Here is a 15,774-nt window from a genome sequence, read left to right on the forward strand (position 1 = left end):
ACAGGTTAAATGACACTGTCTGTAAATACTGTTCCTTGCAATCATGTTTTGGCCTAAGGTAGGAAATTGAGACGATTGCGTTTAATACCTCAGGCTGTTGAACTCTCTCTGAAAATAACCTCTCTCTCTCTCTCTCTCTCCTTCTCTCTCTCTCTCTCTCTCTCTCTGTGTCTTTTACAGATCATCGTACAGAAAGTGCCTTGTCAGACAGAATCCCTGCTCGAGGTTGAAGCTGCTGTCTCTCCGCAGCTGTGACAGAAGATCGCCCAACCGCAAGCACCCCTTGCCCTCCATCTCATCTTAACCAGGCTCCAGCCTGAGAGAGAGAAACCCAAGCAGAAAGATTCAATTGCAGGAGTGTGTGTGTGGGGTGGGTGGAGAGTTGGACCACTCTGCCAAAGCACAGAGTGAGCTGGCTGACACACCCGGAGAAGTTTAGTCAATACCGACCAACCGTCTGCACACGTTTTCATTATCCCAAGCAGTGCCGTGGCCTCGAAATAGCGGCAGTTTCAATTCCCTCCCTCCCTCCCCCTTCCCTCATCCTTCTCTCAGCACCACCACCACCACCATCACCCCGATCAAGGAAAGGACATTTTTGGGGGGCACTGGGAGAGTCTGTCAGTCCAGCCTGCCTCTGAGCATGCCCCTTTTGCCCTGTCAGTGGTCTGCACCTGGGACCAACTGATTGATGAGCGACATTTCTCTGATCGACAGCCTCTCTGATAGCAAATCTCCCTCGCTGCAACTGGCCACTAGGGCGGGGAGGGGGCAGGTCGCCAGTCCCGAAAAACTGTACTTTGAAGTCCGCAAGGACAAACAACAAACAACATCCACTGACCGAAACGAATCGTTTTTAGCTGTTCCGTCGCTTCTAGTTGTTTCTTTTTCTTTTTTAACTGACACCGAAGAGCCCTCAGAGGAGCTGCTCTCCTAAAACAAGTGGCTAGCCTCTCATCCACCCAGCTTTGATATGGCTTTGAACAATTTTTCGATACGAGACACAAAATGGCTGACCCTGGAAGTGTGCCGGCAGTTTCAGAGGGGAACTTGTTCACGTAGTGATGAGGAATGCAAATTCGCGCACCCGCCTAAAAGCTGCCAGGTGGAAAACGGAAGAGTGATTGCCTGCTTTGACTCGCTAAAGGTAAGGAATGCCAACCACAGTGAGTGCTGTGTGATTGGAGCTTTTCTATTTTGTGAGTGCCATGGGGCAAATCTAAAGGGAAATAATTATTCTAAGTGATCCTGTCTTGTATCCCTGATTGTGCAGGAAAATCCTGTACAGGAGACAACAATAAAGACTGAAGAACATTCTGTTCTTAGAAGAAAAAAAAACATGTAGGTAGGGATGGGACAGAATAATCGATTATTCGAATATGAAGACATTTATGCACATAAAGTTATGCACATATCCCTACTAGTAGGGCCAGTGAAGTTGGCTTGTATTTATCAATCAGACACACTGTAAACGACACTTTATTTTACATTGTGTCGCCTTTATACCTGGGCAACTCTGTAAGTTGTATAAGTTATTAATTTGTGAGTGCATAGTAGTTCGGTTGGTGTTACTACACAAGGGGAATAAAGGACTGTTATACCACTTGTGTAACAACACAGACTAGGCCTTCACAACTACCATACCATCACCAGATAATGAGGATAATGAGGTACCTCCCTGGTATAATGGTCTAGCTAAAGCGTGACTCCACGTCTGTGGTGCTCCGTAGCTGACGTCAGAGTCTAGGGAGGCCCTTTGATGTTGTTGGCACGGTGATTTCGATAATGAAGGGGTGGTTGGCATACCCCCTCTATCGTTTATGTTGTTTAATTGAACGAACCATGAGGTATGTTTGTTTTAACAACCGTTTGTTTTAAGAAAGAGCTCACTTGTCACATCGGTCTACCTTCAGCTAGGCAAGTAACGGTTTGACTACACACCTGGCGTCATAAACATCTGATGTCATCATGACATCTGAGTATGCGTCTTGCGGCTCAAGTGGTAGAGTGGTGTTAGTGGTGCTCAAATTAGAGTGTGTGTGTGTGTGTTCTCCAAGGGTGTGTTCTCCATGGTAGAGTCATCAAATGCGGTTGACTTATAGACTTAGAAAGGTCAACGATGGCTCCTATCATGATCCCTGCCGTGATCCCTGCCACCGGTTGTAAGTTTGTCTCTAACTTTACCGTTCCAACGTCAATCATTTATACGACTGACCAACATCTGGGTGAAGGTGTCAGGTGGTGCTATTTCTGGAGTGTGTCAGCTGCTACACATAAAACCACAACAACAGCAGCATGTCACTTACAGGATGCAAGCAATTGACGTGATAGCAGAGGCCTCAAGACTATCATGCCATCAATGTTTGACAAATTGTATTTATTTATTTATTAGTTTATTTGACAGGGACAATGCACAATACATATATTGCGCCTGATATAGCTCAGAGCTAATTTTCATCTGTGGTCCCCGGGGGAAGGGTAACAAGACAATAGGGAAACAGGATATACTAATACAAATATTACTGTATATGACTTGTCGTTAAACATGATATATATATTTTTTTTTTTACTTACAATGTTTGTCATATTGTGTGTAGATGTTGTGACCTTGTAGTTAGAAGTTACTCTGGCGGAAACCAACCTTGAAACTGTCTCCATGTGCTATAATGTGTGTAACCCACACCTGGTTTACCCTCATCTGCAGTACAGTGATTCCTCAATGTCTCTGCATCCAAGACAATCACAAATAGGGTAGTGAATTAGGTGTACCGGTAATTGTTTTTTCCCCGAAAATGTAATGTGATTTCAGTATCTGACTTTCAAAACTATCGAGTTTTAACTAGGTCGGTTAAGATAACCTCATATAGAAAATGACTGCAGTGAGGAGTGCACCATTATTTGTAGACAGAAAAAAACTGGGAAAAAAAACTGAAAAAAACATAGAAGTGACAATGATAAATGAACAGAGAAACTAGACCAGGTATCTTGCAAAAAACAATAATCATACGTGAATGTGAGTGTGAGCTATTGCAGCATTTTTAAAGGCCAGAGAGGAGGGGTATCCAGTGTGTATTGCAGAGTGTCCAAGGTCACACTTTCGGTCAAAGACAAGGGAGTAGAGTTACACACCTTTGAGAGAGTTATTAGGCTTGTGATATCAATACGGGACACTCATACACAGTAGTGTTGTGGATTTAATTGATTCTTAACAGATTGAGGAAAAACTTATAAAGCACAAAGAGCTTAAATCAATTGTCTCCAAAAAGGCCTTTTATTAAGCAACGTCACATGAGCGCAGAGAGAAAATAGCAGACAAAAAGGCAAAAGCAAGTAGCCAAAAAGCCCCTCCTGTCAGAGGGACAAGCATTATATATCAGTTTCCTGCCTGATGAAGTCACTATTCTTGCTTGACCAATCATAATCTTTCTGCGCCACAGTTCTTGGCCCAACCCTCACAGGAAGTGAACCCAGCATGCAGAAGGACCTACATTCTCAGTATTAAATGATATAAAACCGCCACAGTAGTCTATTTTCTGGTGTCGTTCTTACAGTTGCTGCCCCCCTTAGAGTGCGAGTTACGGCAGATATACGACACTACATGCTCTCGATTTACAGAGCGTATATGTATATTTACATAGGATGTATATTTACATGAAATTTACAAATCGTGAACATCATCTGGAACGACCTTCACCTTCCTGAAATGCGTGGCGCTCTGCCCGATTGATTCAGCGTTCCTTTAACTCATCATTACATGACGTTGTGCGTGGAGCAAAAACCCACCGTATGTAGTCCATTAATCTTGGCAGAGAGCTAGTATGTCATTTAAATGCAACACAGGGAGCTGTATTTATGTTGCTATCAGCTGCTTTCTTGGCAACCTCCTAGTTATTCGTAAGCCTTTGCTTATAGCGATTGCGGCGCGTTCAGCCGTTGACTGACGGTCCATTACAGCTGACCGAGCCTGTCAAACCCCACGACGGCTTAATGGGTTAACAGACGACGCCGATCGAGAACGATTTGTAACCGCGCCGTGTAAGGAACCTCCTGACATTCGTTCGCCGGCTGCACCTTCCTTTTTTTCCCGCCGTCTGGTCTGTTGAGAATGTTGATTTCACCTCTGGACGGGAAGAGTTATTAAAGGGCATTCACTTAAATGTCACTGTGATGAAGTCTCTGAAGATCAGAACAGACACAGGTGTACGTGAAGAGTGGCACTGCATTAGATATGAGCAGAGTAACACCCGAGAACCAGGAGTCTGTGGTGTTATTGAGGGATTATTCTATCTAGAGAACCCTGCTCCTCTCACCTGTCCCCCAGCGGGGATCTTCTGTGAGCTGCATTCAAACGATCACTGGCTGCCAGGCGAGGAGTAAGAGCTCCTCTCCTCTCTGTTGAAACTACAGACGCTCCTTGCTTCCCAAGGCCTCTCTTTTCTCTATCAGACATTCCGCGTGATTCTTGTGCGATTCTCTCCCCCCCCCCCTCCCCGTTATACCCAGGGCCTCCTGCCTGTGTCCTCCACCCCTCCCGTCTGTGCCAAGGTTATCGCCACCACGAGTGCTGTGCGGCGCACGATGTGAAGGGAGATCTGAGAGAGGCCTTAGAAAAAAAGCCCCTAACCTTAGAGAGAGGCGAGGCAGTCGCAGCGCGAGGAGGTAGTCAGTCCCCCGATCCAGAGAACAGCCAGGCCTTTCAGCCCTCCTGCCCAGGCCTCCAGAGGCACAGCAGTCACCGGACCAGAGGTGGGGGGGATGGGCACCAGAGCAGAGGGGAGGGGAGGGGAGGGGCGGCAAGCAATGGCAAGAGCCTAGATAAACACCTCTGGATTGACCTGCAAGAGGTATAATACGAAAACGGCCGGCTTTGCATTTTTTCCCGTCCGTGTGCTTTGCATGAGGATGAGCACAAGAAAAATGAGTTCTGTCACAGCCTCGTTTGTTACTTCCTCTCCGAGGCCTTTCGACTCGCTCTTGCTGCTCTCAGCAGTTCCGCGGTGTCTGGAGGATTACGTGTCCTGTAGCCCTGCTGTTCGCTCTAGAGGGTTCGAGGTTCTATGCTACATTCGCCTCTCCTCAGAGTAATTACAGTATGATCGGCGATGAAGCACTAGTCTTCTATCTACAGCTGTTCCGGTCCTCAAACAAGCGGGTGTACGCTCGGAACGGACTTTACTTGACAACAAGTCGGACGGACTTGTCATGATGATACCTAGGTAACCATGGCAGTGCCGGGGGTGGGTCAGGGGGAGGACAAGAGCCTGATCTGTCTGGAGGAAATACGCAATTAGCAGAGTCATGTGATGATGTCACAGTGCCTGCGACTGAATAGCCCTGCTGTCGTTGTTTTCCCCCCTTATCCCTACCCTTGGAGTGCCGTCTGTTCCTGGCACGTCGTCCGCCGGGACTGTTTCTGCCGGCTGTAGGCTCTTGACAGGGGTCGTCCCTCCCCTCACAGGATGCTTTTGTATCCGCCGGCTTTGACTTTAATTGTCTCGACGACTCATCATCGAATGTCTGATGTGGCACATCAACGGTCAAACGGCCCAACACCAAAGCACTCCCCGCACTCCCCGTCCCCGGACCCTCTCAGAAAGGGCTACAGTCAGAAGATCGATCACGTGAGAGGTCGGCTTATTCCTCCCGTCATGCTTGGCCCGTCTCTACACAATCAGGAGGAGCTGCCAGGTGACCTACGTGCATGACTGAGCTTTCACAACAACAACCTGATTCGGAAACGTTGCCCCAGCCTATCATGTTTCTCAGGAGGACTTGTCAAACAGAAGTGTTTAGCCGGAGTAGCGAGAGAGAGGTGTTTTTGTCATGTCAACGGTGTTACTTCTGCCAGAGGCACAGCCCGCCGCAAAAAGGTTCTCCCTAACCCAGTGAGAACGTTGTAATCCTCATCAAAGGTGAAAACTGTCTATTAAACACACAAATTAGATTTTGTTTTCCGGAGGAAGGGGGAGTAGTGGAGGAAGCAGTGCTTTGGGAAGCATCGCTCTGCCATGCGCACAGCGTGCAAAGTCTGGGCAGGAAGCCTGGGTCGGATTTAAACCAATTATCAAAGATCTTGATTAAGATTCAGTGAGAAAATACGCCGACCTCTTTAGCTGCGCAGCTCTCTTAATGGCAGGGGGTTCGGAATGGACCGGGGGAACAGGGACCGTTCTGCAGGCTTATAATAATAATAATAATAATAATAATAATAATAATAATAATAGTAATGATCATAATACATTAGACTTATATAGCTCTTTTCTAGACACTCAAAGACTCTTTACAAACTGAAAAGATCGAGTAGTAATAATAAAAAGACACCAAAAATAAATAAAAGAAAGTATAGGGGCCTAATTAAGGTAGTGTTGGGGACACATGGGAAGGGGAGGGGGAGAGGGTTAACTGGTGAAGGCGAGCTTGAAGAGGTGGGTTTTGAGGGCCTGTTTAAATGTTGGGAGGGTGTTGGCCTGTCTGATGTGGTTGGGGAGGGCGTTCCAGAGGGAAGGGGCTGCGGCTGAAAAGGCCCCATCACCCCAGGTCCGGAGCTCGTTTCCTGGTGGTCTTGAGGGTGGTTTGGTCGTCACTATAAGCCAGTTCTGCAGGCTTATAGCTGAATCACTTTGTAAGGGAGGATGTTTCTCTTTCAGTAATCTTTTTCGAGGCCAAAGTTAGTAGTTTTTTATGTTTTCTTTGGCTGACATATGACATCCTGGAGCTGTACAATGGTATTGCACAACGACTAGGCTTAACTGTGATTAAGTACTGTATATGTGTATTTTGGGTAGGCCTACTACATTCAACATTTTCTTACCTCCTCCACAATTTCCCACGGGCAGTGACGTAACATTCAACTATGTGACGTGGCTAGACTGCGTGTTTGTAAAGCTAGCACCCGCCCAATAGAATCCTCCGAACCCCCTCCTTCAACCCCTTCAACACCTAGCCTGATATCTGACGTTAATTGCCCGACTAGCTCTGTGCATTCTCTAAGCTCCGTGAATGTTTATCCTACAATTCACAGGACATGGACTTGACATGGACATGAACTTCATAACTGTAAGCTTGCTCACTTTTTTAGAAGATGGGTGTGGGGCTGTGTGTGTGTGTGTGTGTGTGGGGGGGGGGGGGGGGTGGACATTCCTCATTGTAATCCTCTAAACTGGACCACACCCTCCCCAGAGCAAACATGCAGGGGAATGTACCGTGTGCAGCATGCAGCCATCCCCCGGGGTCATTCACAGCAACAATGAAGCAGCGCTGACTTGAGCTTAGCGCAGGGCTACTGGCGGGGACGGCCTTTGATGAGTTCCGCAGCCCTCCTCTCATTCCTTAACAGGGCCCCCCAGTCACCCTCTCTCCCCCCCCCCCACACCCAAACACGCCACACTTCATTTTGTCCATCTGACTTCACTCTTCCCAAGCCCTGGGACGCCAGCCCTTGGGAATCCGTTGAGGAGATAAATCAAAATAAGGGAGAGAAAGACAGAGGGAGGGAGGGAGGGAGGGGAGGTGACGGAGGCGACGTGAGGAGAGGGAGAGAGGATGAGAGGATGAGATCAGCCCTCGTCTCGTCTGGTCTTGTGACCACAAACTGACTGTTGAGACTGTTGATGAGGGTGAGGCTGATGGTGGAGCGGAAGCTTTTGGGTTGGGTTATCACTGCTGATGACTGGGGTTGATAGGAGCACAGTGTTTACCCCCCCCCTCTCTTAAATGGGCCACTGCTGTGACCCATATTGGTGTGTACGTGTGAGTGTGTGTGTATATGAGTGTGTGTGTATGAGTGTGTGTGTGTGTGTGTGTGTGTGCGTGTGAGTGTGTGTGTGTGTGTGTATGTGTGTATGTGAGTGCGTTCTGTTCTCCAGCCTGCTAGTCTCCATGGTACAGTGCAGTACCAGAGTGCCTCTGTGGGCTGGCAACAGCAGCAGCACCGGTGTCCTCAGCTCCAAACTCAGCTACGACATCGGGTCACTGAGAACCTGATATCCTTTCAACGGAACAGTTGGTTGAGGCTGTCCGTGTCCGTGGTGCGTCGGGCCAACTTGTTATTCTGAACTTCTGTTAACCTCCCCCCCCCCACACCCGTGTGTGTGTGACCCAGTATTCAAATCTGTCTGATCGGAGACTCTTTAAGCAAAAGAAGAAACTCTGCAGTACAGAGGTCTTGTCTTCACGTCATTATTTCTCTTCTCTCTCTCTCTCTCTCTTCCTCTCTCTCTCTCTCTCCCTTTCTCTCTCTCTCACTCTCTGTCACTCTCTCTCTCCCCCTTTCCCTCCCTCTCTCTCTCTCCCTCTTTCTCTCTCTCTCTCTTTCTCTATCTCTCTCTCTCTCCCTCCCTCTTTCTCTCTCCCACTGTCTCTCTCTCTCTCTCCCTCTTTCTCTCTCTCTCTCTCTCTCTCTTCCTCTCTCTCTCTCTCTCTCCCTCTTTCTCTCTCTCTCACTCTCTGTCACTCTCTCTCTCCCCCTTTCCCTCCCTCTCTCTCTCTCTCCCTCTTTCTCTCTCTCTCTCTTTCTCTATCTCTCCCTCTCCCTCCCTCTTTCTCTCTCCCACTGTCTCTCTCTCTCTCTCTCTCTCTCCCTCTTTCTCTCTCTCTCTCTCGGTTTGATTTGTTTTTGTCATAAAGCCCTACTGCAGAAGAATACAGTATCCCTTACTCCTCCCTAATTGCTCCCTCATCCTCACGTTTTGATGAGTTGTGGGCTTGGCCCCGCTCCGCACTGCAGCATATCAAGGGAGGTCCAGAAAGTGCAAGGCAGACAGACAGGGAGACAGACAGACAGGGAGACAGGGAGACAGACAGGCAGGCAGACAAACAGGGAGGGAGGGAGACAGACAGACATGCAGGCAGGCAGGGAGGGAGGCAGGCAGGCAGAGAGGCAGGCAGGCAGGCAGGGAGGGGGGGAGGGAGGGAGGGAGGGAGGCAGGCAGATAGAGAGGCAGGCAGACAGATAGGCAGGCAGGCAGGGAGGGAGGGAGGCAGGAGAGGCAGGCAGACAAATAGGCAGACGCAGGCAGACAGGCAGACAGGCAGGCAGGCAGGGAGGGAGGGAGGCAGGGAGACAGCCAGGCAAGCAGACAGGCAAGCAAGCACACAGGAAGCTCACTACACGCTTGACCTTTTATACCATTCTCATTACTTATTGATATAACACAGAAGCCTCATCACACCTCGGGCCACTCTCTCTCTCTCCGTCTGGAGAACGCTTCACCTGTTTGATTTCTCTCTCGACGTTACCGTACGCCTGGTTTTCTGACAAGTTAAAACACGACAAACATCTGACATTTATCATTTGTCAGGAACACGTGTTCGAATCCACCCCTTTTTGAGTCCCTTCTTTCTTATCTGTTCTGGCACCGCCTTCTGAGCCGCTCGCTATCAAACCAAACCAAAGCGCCCCCGGCTCCCACTAGAGCTCCCTCCTCCCTCCTCCCTCCTTCCTCCCTCCTCCTTCCTCCTTTCTATCCTCTTGATAAATTGTGGCGTAGAGTCGTACACGACTGACGGTGTCCCCCCCCCGTCCCCCCGTCCCCGTCTGGGTGACGTGTTCTCCTCGTCAGGGTGGTGAGGACGGTGAGTAGAACAGGAGGGAGAGGGGAGGGGACCGGGGTGGAGGGGGGATGGAGCCCAGGGATTCTGGCCTGCCTGGGAGAGCAGGAGACTGGCAGGCTCAGCTGCCTCGGGGGGTGGCGGGGGGGGGGCTTTAATGAGCCTCAGGCCTCCTTAATTGGCCTTTTAGAAAGAGAGAGAAAAAAAAGAGATTCACCTAATTAGTCGGTAACCTTCAGGGCCGTATACTGGGGTGGGGGGTGGGGGTGTGTGGGGGGGAGTCCCGTTAAGACACGTACTCTTATGAATGACTGTGTCTGTGTTCCCCCCCCCCCCCCCCCGTGTCGAAGGAGCTATTCTGATCTCCCCCCCGCCTACGCGACGTGCGGCCGCAGAATTCACGGTGCTGCTCACACGATATATCCCCCCCCAAGAGGTCGTCAACCTCATGTCCATAGATAAGGGGGGGTCATGGGTTCGTCAGTGATCTTCATGCTCTCACATGATTATGTTTTAGATCCCGTGAGAATCCTCCTGCCTCTGTCGTACGAGTGTAGGTAGACCGTGGATTCATCTGTGTGAGAGAAGCTTAACATGTCGTTTGGTTCTTACAGGACTGAGTTGGGGGGGGCCTGTCACCCGAAAACCCATGTGAGGTCTTTATGAGGTTGACTGGGGAGTGGAGACACACACACACACACACACACACACACACCCCACACACACACACCCCACCCACCTCCCCAGGCTGCCCTATGATACAGACAGACTGGGCGGAAACATTATAGATTACTTATCGCTAACAGAGTGAATGACTGTCAGGGTTAGCCTAGATAGCCTAGATAGTTATTTCCTCTATTTTATCTCATCGGAAATGCCGATTGAAAGAACAGAAGTGAGGAGTACGCCAGCCACATCGTCGAAAGAAAATTCAAGCCGTTTGTTTTGACGAAGTGTTCGGTTTAGTAGTCAGATGAAGCAGGCCTAAGCTAAACGCAGACCCAACGTTGTAATTGAAGGGGTCAAGTAGCGCATAAGCAAATATCTAATGCATTCCTCCTATCCCCCATCCAACTGTTTATATGAGTTGCGGCGAGTGTTCTCGGGTGCCAGAGTTCAAACGTTCGTCACGCTCAGCGTGGGTTGCGGTAGTGGGAGCTGTTAAAGTGGAAATCTACTCGTTTATTGTTGCCTAAGTGTATTTGCAGTGCACGCCGCACAGACGATTTATGTTCCAAGCTGGGGGGGGGTGGGCTGGGGTGGGGGTGCGACCCGACGCATCTCCAAAACGGTCCCTCCGTCGAGTGTAATGAGCTGGGGCCTTTCCCTTCTCGCTACGCTAGCCACGCTAGCCTAGGTGGTCGCTTACAACCTTCGCAGCGTGTCGGACATGAAGAAGAACAGCTTCAGGGATGTTTTACGGACCGTGATGATTCGTGAGCGTTGAATATGTAAAACTACGTGGCCTTATCTTGTCATACGTGATTCATTCTCACCCTTCCTAAGACGGGATCCATCCGACGCATACATTGATTTTCTGGTGTGACTGCTCCCGTTAAGATGAGTGTGAGACGGGCAGCAGTGCAGGCTCGCTTGGCTAGCTCGTTATCGAGTGCTAGGCTAAGTGATATGGTTCAACCTGCCGTGGGTTTACACTAGAACAGGTCAAATTACCCCCTCTTTACAATGCTCAAGCTGCTTTTTACACACAACGACCACTAGTTGGCCGTCTTGTAAATTAGCCTGCTTCCTACACAGAAAAAACTGCAAAATAGCTTTATACTAGCTTGTCCTGATGTGATTTTGAAAATGTAAGGATACTGGGTGGTAGAACGCATATATCTAGGAAAAGTCATGAAAGGAGGGTCCTGAAATTTGATCGAGTGCAAAGATATAAAAAAAATAAAAAAACTCACAGGGTCAAATGACCCCCACCCATGGGGGTGTTCTAGTGTTAAAGCCCTAACTGCTGACATCAGAGGGTTCTGAAGGGCTCCGTTTCTAAAGGGAGTGTCTTGCACCGTGCCCTTCTCCCCTCCTCCCCCTGCTCCCCAGCCCCCAGCCCCCACAGTGCATGGGCCATGCCGTAGAGGTCATGCCCAGTCCAGGCAAAGGGACCACGCAGAGTTCAGGGACGAAAGTGCGAAATTTCACACCCGGCAGATGTCTGCGCCGCTGACCCACCACGACAGGTGGGAGACACTAATTGGCAGCACACACACTGTCAAAGACTCCGATGAACCCGTGGGGGGAGGGGAGGGAGGGATCGGGGATTGGACCAGCAGGGGGGGGGGGGGGGGGGGGACACAAATTGACACCACGTATTCCGTTCCAGACCATTAAAAACCTATAGGGGTTTTATTTTTAATAATCCTGCGTCGTGGGGTATAGTTACTCTTCTGTTCTGGCGACGCCACAGACAGCTAGCTCTCTCTCTTGTCTTGTCTCACATGTTTTTGCACTTCAGAGTCTCTCGAAAACTGCCAGTTCCTCATTAACAGAATTAAGAAATGAAATTAGACGGTTTAAGTACCGTCTTCTAGCCCAGGCAAATTTCCTTTGATGATCGTAGAATCGACAAAAGCATCAATCTCTCTCTCTATCTCTCTCTCTCTCTCTCCCTCCCCCTCCCTCCCTCCCCCTCTCTCCCTCCGTCCCTCCCCCTCCCTCCCTCCCTCCCTCCTTCCCTCCCTCCCAGTCATGTGGGTAGGGTAGAGAGGGCTGATGTGTGGTAGAGAGGGACCAGGGCCGCAGAGATAATGGCTCAGAGGCTCCGGTGTTTATTTATCCAGACGCCCACTCAGAACTCAGAGAGAAAACAAGGTGCGCTCCTCTTCAACCGTGTGTGTGTGTGTGTGTGCTGTGTGTCAGTGTGTGTGTGTGTGTGTGTGTGTGTGTGTGTGTGTGTGAGTCATCGTACTCGGGCTGTAACACGAGGCCATCTCAGCCATGCCAGGTGCCAGCTACGCCCCCCCCCCCCACACACACACACACACACACACACACACACATCAGCCCCCCCCCCCCCCCCCCCACACACACACACACACACATCAGCCACCCCCCACGCACACAGACACACACACACACACATCAGACACACACAGTGTGGGGGGTGGCTGATGTGTGTGTGTCTATGTGTGTGGGGGGGGCTGATGTGTGTATGTGTGTCACACATACACACATCAGCCCCCCCCACACACACACACACTGACACACAGCACACACACACACACAGCACATACATCAGCCCCCCCCACACACAGCCCCCCACAGCACACACATCAGCCCCCCCCTACACACACACACACACACAAACACACACACACATCCACACACACCAGCCCCCCCCCCCCCCACACACATACACTCACCCAGACACAGACACACACATACACACACACCAGCCCCCCACAGCCCTGCCCCCCTGAGCGCCCCCCTAAGCGTCTCCTGAGCCCCCCAGGGGAAGAACATCACCAGATCACAACAACACAACACGTCCTGTTGTCTGTTCTGTCCCTCCTGGTTGTTCTTAAGGCCACGGCGGCACGAGATGTCACCAACCACCACAGAGTGACCCGTGACATCACTCTGTCATTTATTCTAAACTCTGTTGGCCTGTGATTCACTGATCCACAGTTATCTCGTTAATGAAGTGATAATGAATAGAACAGGCCGACAGAAGCGAGGAGGTAGCAATCGGAGGGGGGGAGAGTGGCGGTCGGCGGGTCTGCAGGATTCTTTCCTCTTTTTTTTTCTTCCCGCGTTTGCTGAGTGTGTCGGAAAGGGGCTTTGATGAATAGATCTGTTCGCGCTCCTCCATCTCATTATCCCACTTTATCTCTGCCATGGATTTACATCAGTCTGAAACACTGGCGACCGACACACGATCGATACCCCTCCTGAGAGACTCGCTCGCGGAAAAGAAGACGTAGTAGCCGCTGTTGTTTCGGGGTCAAGTTTTTCCCCCTCCCGCTTTTTCCGTTTTCCGTCGTTTCTCTCGTCTCTCAGTGCGTCTATTGTTAGGCCCGCTCCGCTGTTATCGACCTCCTCTGAGGAGAGGAAGCTTTCAGGTTGGGGGGGGGGGGGGGGGGGGGGTTGAAATAGATCCATCGGGAGGGGGGGGGGGGGGGGGGGGCTGACGTTCTCTAACTGTGTTCTCTTAGTCCGTTTTTTTTTATTTTATTGAAAAAAAATAATACAAACAACACACAAACAAACAAAGTTGTCAAGGGCGATAGTCATCTTGTCGGATCAAAATACATACAAACATCTTGATATACGATATCACATTTACTCAATAGTCTATATACACAATACATTTTCAAATCAAGTCAAATAGAGTTAAGTCTTTCCATACATTGTATTCTCCTAGTCCTTTTTAAAAGCCAGGGATTTGAATGATTCATATGGTGCTCTATGTTGCTGTCTCGTACATCATAGCACTTCTTCATACAGTATGTAAGTTTGTGTTTGTGATGTATATAAACCCGTAAACCACAAGGGCGGGTGTTAGGCCCAAGTTTCAACCCAGAGCTAAACACGGACTCATCAGAGGCAGTTGACAACAATAGTAGTGAGTGGGGGTATGGCCGCAATCCTTCAGCTGTGTCTGGCCTGTCAACATGGAGATAGAGATGGTATTGTTATGTCCTGTCCCTGGTGGCGTTGTGGCTCTCTGTGTGTGTGTGTGTGTGTGTGGGTGTGGTGTGTGTGGGGGGGGGGGGGGGTGGGTGGGTGTGTGTGTGTCTCTGTGGGTGTGGGTGTGTTTGTGTGTGTGTGGGTGTGGGTGGGTGTGTGGGTGCGTGTGTCTGTCTGTGTCTGTCTGTGTGTGTGTGTGTGTGTGTGTGTGTGTGTGTGTGTGTGTTTGTGTGGGTGGGTGTGTGTGGGTGTGGTGTGTGTGGGGGGGTGGGTGGGTGGGTGGGTGTGTGTGTCTCTGTGGGTGTGGGTGTGTTTGTGTGTGGGTGTGTGTGGGTGTGTGGGTGCGTGTGTCTGTCTGTGTCTGTCTGTGTGTGTGTGTGTGTGTGTGTGTGTGTGTGTGTCTGTCTGTGTGTGTGTGTGTGTGTGTGTGTGTGTGTGTGTGTTTGGGGTGGATTAGAGCAGCTCTACAGGGTGGGTTTCATGTCTCAGCAGGTCACAGATGATCAGATTAACTGTAGCTGGGCAGGCCTCGCTGGATTATCACCAGAGCCCTTTGCAGACAACACAGGAAAGAGCAGTAGAGACAGACGCACGCGCACACACACACACACACACACACACACACACACACAGTGCCACCCACAATGCGGATGACACACACACACACACACACACACACGCAAGCAAAGATATGGATCCTCACAGTGCTTCCAGAACAATAAAACACCAGACCTTTGTAAGCGCAGAGAATAGAGTACCGGTAGTAGTTTTTTTTTTTTTTTTCAGTGTATCTCACGTCGATATTTCCCATGAGTCAAGTGCAGTAGTGAACCAATAGAGGAGTCTGTAATGCTGTGTCACCCTCTTTCACAGAAGACCCTGTGTCACACCCCCTGTGTGCAGGGTTCCCGTGGGTCCTTGAAATCCTTGAAAGTTTGTGAATTTGAGAAAAAGAAATCAAGGTCTTAAAAGTTTTAGAAAATAGACATGGGTCATTGAAAGTGCTTGAATTCCCCTCTCTTTCTCTCTCTCTAAAAAAAATATATATATTAAAAAAAAATGTACTTAGTTCGTCAACTAGTTCTGTCTCAAACTATGCCGTGTTGGGTCCTTGAATTTGAGGGAATTGAGTCTTGAAAGTCCTTGAAAGGTGCTTGAATTTGATGTTTCAGAAGGTGTGGGAACCCTGTGTGTGACACCCCTGTGTGACACCCCTGTATGACACCCCTGTCCCTGTGTGACACCCCTCTGAGACCCCTGTGTGACACCTAGGGATGCTCCGATTTATCGGCCACCGATTTAAATCGGCCGATTTCACTCCAAATGACTCGATCGGTGATCGGCAAAAATGGCCGATCGCAAAAACCGATTTTTTTTTTTTTTTTTTTTTTTTTTTCCTGGGGAAGACAGATAACTGAACAGAAAACATAGGAGGACGTAACAGTATGTAAAACATGAAGGCCACGTTTATGATGTCTTTTATACAGCCATATCGACTGACTTGGGCTTCAGGCCCTAACTGGGTGATAGGCCAGACCTTTACTATGCCATAAAAATGGGTCTGCGTTTGCTTGGTGCCTAATG

At 49.6% G+C, this 15,774-nt stretch overlaps 1 protein-coding gene across 5 annotated transcripts in view; it reads left to right on the forward strand.

Moving 5' to 3' along the window:
* Window positions 1-406: 406 nt before the first annotated feature.
* The window catches only part of LOC308159257 (muscleblind-like protein 2a), a 42,695-nt gene continuing 27,327 nt past the window's right edge, over window positions 407-15,774 (forward strand). For all 5 annotated transcript variants that reach the window (XM_080533008.1, XM_080533006.1, XM_080533010.1 and 2 more), the window contains exon 1: window positions 407-1,147. In XM_080533008.1, the coding sequence (XP_080389134.1) occupies window positions 974-1,147 (174 nt within the window). In that variant the 5' untranslated portion in view covers window positions 407-973. The remainder of the gene's footprint in view (window positions 1,148-15,774) is intronic.

This window comes from Nansenia antarctica (assembly GCF_963989245.1).
Source record: "Nansenia antarctica genome assembly, chromosome: 5".
Classification (NCBI taxonomy): Eukaryota; Metazoa; Chordata; class Actinopteri; order Argentiniformes; family Microstomatidae; genus Nansenia; species Nansenia antarctica.